The sequence below is a fragment of the Rhinolophus sinicus genome, unplaced genomic scaffold (genome assembly GCF_036562045.2).
Source record: "Rhinolophus sinicus isolate RSC01 unplaced genomic scaffold, ASM3656204v1 Contig210, whole genome shotgun sequence".
Classification (NCBI taxonomy): Eukaryota; Metazoa; Chordata; class Mammalia; order Chiroptera; family Rhinolophidae; genus Rhinolophus; species Rhinolophus sinicus.
The window spans coordinates 1-8,342 of NW_027424009.1; the positions used below are offsets into that span (position 1 = coordinate 1).

Consider the following 8,342-nt stretch of genomic DNA (forward strand, 5'->3'; position numbering starts at 1 on the left):
TATCTGGCAAGATTATATTTATCACTACAAATAGTGAGATATATATATATATTTTTTTTTTTTTGAAACCCTAAAGAACCCACCAAAAAACTAACAATTAAAAAATGAATTCAGAAGGCAGCCAGATGGCTCAGTTGGTTAGAGCGCAAGCTCTTAACAACAAGGTTGCTGGTTCACACAAAAAGAATGAAACTGGACCAATATCTTACACTATACACAAAAATTAAAGACTTGAGTGTAAGACCTGAAACCATAAAATTCCAAGAAGAAAAATAGACTGTATGTTCCTTGACATGGGTCTTGACAAAGATTTTTGGATTTGACACCAAAAGCAAAGGCAACAAAAGAAACAATAAACTGGGGGGTTGGAGGTGAGGGGCCTAAATCCATCTAAAACACTTCTGAACAGCAAATGAAACCACCAGCAAAATAAAAATGCAGCCTATGAAATGGGAGAAAATATTTGCAAACCATATATCTGATAAGATATTAATATCCAAAAAAATTAAAAGAACTCACACAATTCAATAATGAAAAAACAATGTGATTTTAAAAAATGGGCAGAAAATCTGAATAGACATTTTTTCCAAAGAAGACTTACAGATGGCTTAACAGGTATATAAAAATATGCTCAATGTAAATAATCACTAGGGATATACAAAGCAATACCCCAATGAGATATCACCTCACACCTGTTAAAAAGGCTATTGTCAAAAACAGAAGAAATAACAAGTATTGGTAAGGATGTGGAGAAAAGGGAACCCTTGTGCATTGTTGGTTGGTAAATTGGTACAGCCATTATGGCAAACAGTATGGGCGTTACTCAAAAAAAATCATTGCAGCATTATTTACAATAGCCAAGACATGGAAACAACTCAAGTGTCTACTGTTGGATGAATGGATAAAGAAAATGTGGAATATTATTCAGCCATAAGAAATAATGAAATCTTGCCTTTGTGACAACCTGGATTGACCTAGAGGCCATTATGCTAAGTGTAATAAGGCAGACAGAAAAAGGCAAATACTGTATGATCTCACTTACATGTGGAATGTAAAAAAAAAAAAAAAAAAGCAAGCTAAACTCATATTTGGGGGAAAGGAGACTACGAAATGGGAAAAGGGAAGAAAAGGTACAAACGTACAAACTTCCAGTTAAAAAATAAATAAGTCATGGGGATATAATATACAGAATTGGGACATCATTAATAGTACTATATTGCATATTTCAAAGTTAGCTAAAAGAGTAGATCTTACAAGTTTTCATTATAAGGAAAAAAATTCTGTAACTATGTATAATGATAAATGTTAACTAGACTTATGATCATTTCACTATATATGTATGCATGCATATATGTATATACCAAGGGTGTCAAAAAAAATGTATACACGTAGACACGTATACATCACTCAACGTTGCTCAAGCAGTAGTTCGCCGTAATCTGAAGTATCTGGATGCTGATGGTAACCACTTTGAACACCTTTTGAAACTGCAGAAGTCAACTGTATTCGTCTTTTGTTATCAGTATATATTGAGTATTACAATTTTAATGTTTTTTTCTTTCTTAAAATGTGTATACATTTTTTGGCACCCTCTGTATATAATCATTATGTTGTACATGTGAACTCATACAATGTATGTCAATTATATCTCAATTAAAAAAATAATGAAAACATATGCACTGATAGTAGATTATCAGGTCTATTTAGGGTGTAAATTTCACTTTTTGTAGAAGATCCGACTATCCACACACTAGAAATTTATTTCGCTCCATGAGAAGAGTAAGAACTGAGGAAAATACATACTTCATTATGATTTTATGCCTAACAATTATATAGACTTATCATTGTTTTTCTCAACACAAAACAGGAGAAACATAATAAGGAAAACAACTGTCTGTTCTTTCATCAGTTTTAGCATCCATTGTATTTGGATGTTAAGGTACAAATTATCTTAGTTGAAATTTAGTTTTGAATAACTTCACTCTACATTAAGCCCCACTCTCATTGGGTGATCTTAACTATAGTCACTAAAACTTATCAAGGAATAACCTAAGTCTCAGTAACCATTTCTATGGGACTTAATTTAGTCTCAAATACAATGCAACCCCAGAGATGATGGACAGTGTTTGGTACCTCCCACTCCTTATTGGACCATCCACTTCCCAGGCCATGTTCTGATACCTTGAATCAGCCTCAAGGCATTCTCCAGGTACTCATCTTCTGTGATAGGGCGACCATTTAACTTCAGCTCCAGGGTGAAATCCCGTACAGTCCAGATAAAGTCTGGAAAGAAACTCACAAACTCTGTGGAGTCTTCTGCTCTATTCGACACAGGGGAAGACTTTGCCCTGATGAGTTCTGTGAGCTCTGCCACATAACTAGGACCTAGCTAAGGAAAAGGAACTTCCTCCCCACATTCCTACATGTCTCTCATAAAAAAAATTATTATAAACATTATGTTTTGCCCTGAGTCCCCACTGCTCCACCAAAGGCCACTCAGCCACAGGGAAGGAGAATGCGATTTGGTCTCCAGTCCCATCAATTTCTGAATAAAACTGGGAAGGATACTGCAGTTTCTCCAAGGCATCGTGGTTGATGGTGCTCATGCTGTTGTAGACAAACATGCTGCTCAGAAGCACGGCCAGCGCGAAGATCCACGAGTCATTCTTGGGGTCGCCCTAGAAAACATATTAGAGAAAGCACCAGTCTTCTTTTCAGAAACTCAGTTACTTGTTCAATCATTTTCATTTGCTATTTCAGATTGTATAATGTCGGTACAAAAAAACAACAACATTGAAAGCAAAATTAAAGAAAACCTCAGCTTTGGCAATTACATTGACATTTCTTGTGACATCAGTTTCTTCATGTATGAAAGAATTGTAATAATACTTTCCTGAAAGTGTCCTTTTTTCTAAATGGGAGTAAGTCAAATAATATGTATAAGAAAAAGTAGCGTGCTCTTTGAGCAATTAGTTGTTCATAAGCGACACCCTATGTTCATTTAACAGAAAGTGAGCTACAGAATATATACTATGCTAGTCACAATTGAATACTCAAAATAAAGCCAATTCAATATTTATAGACAACTACTAAATGTTATATATTTTTTTTAGTTATAGGGAAGCAATTATAAATGTGATAATTGTTACACTTAAGATGACTATCTCATGGTATTTAAAACATTTGAAAAACAAATGCAAGGAAGACAACAACATGTTTAAAAGGTTACATATCAGTAGTGAATCTTAGTAGAGAAAACAATAGTCAATATATCCAATAAAAATATCGAATCAGAGGGGAACAAAAGATACTGGCATTAGAGAAAGAGTGTGTGTGTGTGTGTGTGTGTGTGTGTGTGTGTATGCGCGCATGAGAGCGAGCGACAGAGAGAGAGAGAGAGAGAGAGACAGACAGACAGACAGACAGACAGACAGACAGAGAGACAAAGATGAAACATCCCTACAAATTCAGTGCTGGATATGAAAGGATTTCTAAAATGTGGACTTGAAGAAATGAAAGAAGCGTACAAAGTAGAAAGACCTGCCGAAGCAAAATGAGAATTAGAAGGCAATAAGCAGAGTTATGTGGTCTGACTGACACAGAACAGAAGGTAAGTACAGAAAATAAAGCTCAAAGCAAGGTCTATGCAGGATGATGAAGAGCCTTGAAGACAGGAAAAACTGTTTTTGTGTTGCCTAAGGTATTGCAGAAGCCAGCATTTAGTCATACTATAAACTGCGTATAACTCAGTTTGAGACCCTTTAATTTAGCTTCTCGATAAAGGTTTATTAAAATGGATGAAATTATTCACGTCAGTGCTCAGAAATAAAAGATCTTATCTAATAAACCACATTATCTGATGTAACCTAGAAATGAATTTCAAAGATACCAAAGTATGCCTCATTTGATATAGCTGGATTTCAATATTTCAGGAATCTATCACAACAGTTAAATTGCAAATGATCATGAAGAGATTAGGAGAAAATCTAGAATGAACAGAACCTGTCTGTGACTCCTCGCCTTACCTTTTCCACATCACCCAGGCCCTCGGTGTCCAGAAGAACCAGGGTATGACTTGGCTTGGAGGGGTGAGGCACACACCACATCCAGATGCCCTTGGTTTCAGACTGCACCGTGGAGCCCAGAGGGAAACCTGAAGGGAAAGGGAGAAAGCAACATAAAGAGACAACGAATAGTCCAAGAAGCCCATGAGCTATAAAATTAGACTTAGAGGGTTATAAATACCCTCCAGTACAGCATGGTGCTTTCTCCATTTTAAGGATGTCCAACTTTGTGTATCATCTAAACACTCATACCTTTAGCTGTCATAGTCTTTCACATACGTTTAGTTTATTCATAATGCTCATTCCATTTCCCAATGTAAACATAACTCTGTTCATGCCTATGTGGCCTACCAACTCATTCGATGAGAGAAAGGGCATGCTGCACAAAAGAAGCTTTGATTTTTAACTGTTCAACAATGACTTCCTAAAGAAGTTAAGCTAGCTGAATGTATTGTAATTAGATCAAGACTTTTCAATAGTCTGAAGAATAAACAAGACAATATATTCAATAGTTACTTATTAAGTACCCATTATGTTCTAGGTATTGAGGATATGATCAAGCCTCAGGAGATACAACAGTCGCTAAGAGAGACAGAAATTCCTGCCCTTTGGAGTCTTGGAGCCAATGAGTGCTAAGACTCTGAAAACTTATAACGAGTTTATAAGCCAGCCAGGTGAAATCTGGTCTTAATGCAGAGGAGTATGGGGAGACAGGAATGGGTAAAACTAAACATACTTTTCTAAACCCTCAAAAGATTGTGGCTGTATCTCACTTCTTATTTATTTGGAAGATGCGATGAACCACAACTGATTCAAGGGATCCCAGCAACACTTAAAACATTTTCTAAGAGAAATATTATCACATTGTATTCCTAGTATTTTTTTTTTCCTGTGTTAAGGGAGAACAGAACTTCTGAAAGTCCTCCATAGAACCAAAATAAGAAAAAGTGTTGATACGTGGTTGACGTTACTTCTATGTTCTCACTTGCTGCCCATGAAGCTCAATAAATTGTCCTCTGTTTTTATTATGACATTTTAAATATACCCACTGTCAGATTCTTATTACATTAAACCATACTCATGTGCTTTGTAGGATTTGGATATGCTAGTCTACAAGATATTCTACAACACCAAGATACCGTGCTCTAATCAGAATTTTCATGAAGGCTAACTAAAGCCACATAAAAATAATAGTGAGCTAAAAGATAAACACCCTGATTTATTTTTCTCTTATTCAATTAAAGAAGCATTTATTGAGTGCTTACTCTGTTTTACACACTGTCCTTGTTGCTGGAAATTCATCAGCAAAGAATCCACGTAAGTTTTTTCCCTCCACTGTTTTTAATTTTAATACAAGAAGAAAAATAATAAATAACTAAAGATGTAAATATATAAAATACGTTCACATTGTGTTAAGTTTAAGTGGAGGAGCGGCATGAGTCAGGACAGTCAGGGAAGACCTCTTTGAGAACTGCCATTTGTGTAGAACCTTGAATAAAATGAGCTAGCAGGGTGGAGAAGCAGCAAGCACTGCAGGCAGAGTGAACCACAAGTGCAAAGATCTGGAGATAAGAAAGGGCTTGCAATTTGCAAGGGCAAGTAGGAGGTTAGTATGACTATAGCATAACCAGTGATGGAGAAAATATAGAAGATGAGTTTGGAGAAATAGGAAAGACTAGGTCATAGTGGGCCTCCGAGGAATGTGGATTTTATGTAAGTATAATGCAAACTTAAGGAGGGTCTTAAAAGCAACTAGATTAAAGTTGCTTTGAAGATAATTTACTAAAGAGGGTCAAAATAGAATCAAGGAAGACACTTCAGGAAAAAAATTATTTCAGGCAAAAGATGAGCCTGACTTAGCATCATAAATACAAATGGTAAAATGAAAATGGAGAGAAGAAACAGATTTGAGATGTATTTAATAAGAGTAATAAAAGGCCTGATGTGTGAATTAGATGTAGGAGATAAACTAAGTGAGGGATACAAGTTTTTAGGCTACATAATTGGGAAGAAAATGTTTGAGAAAGCAGAAAGTGTATTTTTATTTTGCTGTGTTTAGATTGGTTTCATTTGGGTTTAGGACTGGGGATTGATTAAGACTTTTATTATAAACATGATAACTTCAACTGGACAACTTTCAAAAAGAAAAAAACTTAGGTGGTTATTTGATTAATGAGTCTGAATATCAGAAGAGATATTATGGCAAGAAATATCAGTTAGAGAGCTATGAGAATAAAAGTGACATTTAAAGTCCAGAGATTGGATGAGATCACTTTGAGTGGGTACAAAGAGAGGAGAGAAAATATTCTAGGGCCAAGTCCTGGAGTGACCTGAAATTCAGCTGGCCGGATGAAAAGTTGGAAGCTGGTAGAGAGACTGAAGAGAACTAAATACAGAGCTAGAAAGAAACCCAGAAGAGTGTGGTGCCTCAGAAGCCAAGAAAGAAAAGAATTTCTAGGAGCAGGGAGAAATCAACTATGAGATACGATGCCAAACAGGGGACTAAGATGGACACAAAGAAACATCCATTGAACCATACAAAATGGAGGTGATTAGTACATATAACAAGAGCATTCGGTGGATTGTTGGTATTAAAACCAGAGATGAGTCCATTGAAATGAGAGGTGGGAGGAGAAGTGGGAAAAGGAAACATTTTGCGGGAAACGAGTAAACTCGTCATATCGCCTCTAGTTGGAACCGGCAAAAATTTTGCAAAGTAAATAAATAGAGACCTCTTTTTAAACTAAAACACTGAAAGTTTCATAGAAAAATATCAAATAGATCGAAAGATACGAATATTTTACGGAAAGTCTAATTTTGGCGAGAAAATGTCAAAAAAGCCCCGCGTTACGACGCGATTTGGCGGGAAAATGCCCGCTTACAAAGTTTAAGACAAAATATTTTAGCTTGAAGAGGAGTAAAAAGAAAAAGGGGACGGGGAGCGATAGTTACAATGAGATATGGAGTCCAGGGAGAATATTTAGGATGAAAGATAGTCAAGCTTGTTGGTTATTAATAAGAATACGAGAGTAGAGAAAGCAAAATATGATGTGGGAGACATTAACTGTAAGAGCTCAATGTCTGGCCAGTTAGAAAAAATGGCTTTGAGAGCACTGGTGTGGGAGATTTTCCTTTTACAGGAAGTAGAAACAATAGGAGAATTAGAAACAGAAAAAGTCAAGTTGCAATTTTTTTGGTGAGAATTACAATTAGAAGATGTGTTTAATAGGAAATTTGGAATCTCCCTTCATGTGACCCTGGAGGAGTGGTAAGAAGCTGAGATTCAGCTGGAGTCAAGCAAATAGCTTCTGTCCCAGGACTTCACTCACCAAGCTTTTCTCTCGCAAGACAGTTCATCAAGTAGGATTTTCCTGTACGATACACCCCAACGATGGCCACAACCACCACAGGTTGAGAAATCTTGCTAAGAATCTTTAAGGCTTTCCGGTTCACTGAAAACTGCTCATTCTTGTTTTCCACCAAACACATGGGAACCAACATGATGGGTCCAGATGCCATGGCAACCTGCAAACCCAAAGGAATCTTTCTGTAGAAATAAGATTACAAATTCATTCTCTGTCTCAAAGTTAATCAAAGCATGTGTACATCAGCACTTTTATATAAAAGTACTGCGTACTTATCTATGGCACAAAAAATTTGGTATGTTGTGTTATCATTATCATTTGCCTCTAAGTATTTTTCAATTTCCCTTGTGATTTCTTCCTTGATCTATTGGATCTATTGATCATTTAAGAGTGTGTTGTTTAATTTCCATAAGTTAGTTAATTTTCCAGTTTTACTTCTGTTATTGATTTCTAACTTCCTCCATTGTGGTCAGAGAAAGCAATTTGTATGATATCTATCTTTTTATGTTGATTAAGACTTAATTTGTGGTTAACATATGGTCTATCCTGGAAAATGTCCCACGTGCCCTTGAGAAGAATGTGTATGCTGCCGTTATTTGCAGAGGGTTTTGTTAGATCTAGTTGGCTTACTTCATTGTTCAATTTTCCATCACTTTACTTATCTTCTGTCTGATTTTTCTATTATAGAGAATGGGATATTGAACTCTCTAACTATTATAGTAGAACTGTTTATTTCCATTTCAGTGCTGTCAGTTTTTGCTTTGTAAGTTTTCATGGTCTGTTATTAGGTACATAAATGCTTATAATTATTATAGTTTTTTCTATATCTATGTTGAACCTTTTAATAATATGTAACGTCCTTCTGTGTCTCTTGTAACTTTTTGATTTTAAAGTTTATATGATATTAGCGTAG

The 8,342-nt window shown here is 35.8% G+C and overlaps 1 protein-coding gene across 1 annotated transcript; it reads right to left on the reverse strand.

The window, feature by feature from the left end:
* Window positions 1-70: 70 nt before the first annotated feature.
* On the reverse strand, window positions 71-7,625 carry LOC109439604 (guanylate-binding protein 6). The gene is made up of 4 exons (XM_074324407.1): window positions 7,394-7,625; window positions 4,026-4,153; window positions 2,569-2,678; window positions 71-2,378 (listed from the first exon to the last, which is right to left on the reverse strand). Exons 1-4 carry the CDS (start codon window positions 7,581-7,583, stop codon window positions 2,144-2,146), a joined length of 663 nt encoding a protein of 220 aa, XP_074180508.1. The 5' UTR covers window positions 7,584-7,625; the 3' UTR covers window positions 71-2,143.
* Between the last annotated feature and the right edge of the window lie 717 nt (window positions 7,626-8,342).

Excerpts from the sequence above, each read along its gene's own strand:
- LOC109439604 (XM_074324407.1), bottom strand. The coding sequence starts at position 7,583 with ATGGCATCTGGACCCATCATGTTGGTTCCCATGTGTTTGGTGGAAAAC. Across the intron at positions 2,679-4,025 it reads GCCTGGGTGATGTGGAAAAG|GGCGACCCCAAGAATGACTC; the intron begins GTAAGGCGAGGA and ends TATGTTTTCTAG. Across the intron at positions 2,379-2,568 it reads GATGCCTTGGAGAAACTGCA|TTATGTGGCAGAGCTCACAG; the intron begins GTATCCTTCCCA and ends GCTAGGTCCTAG.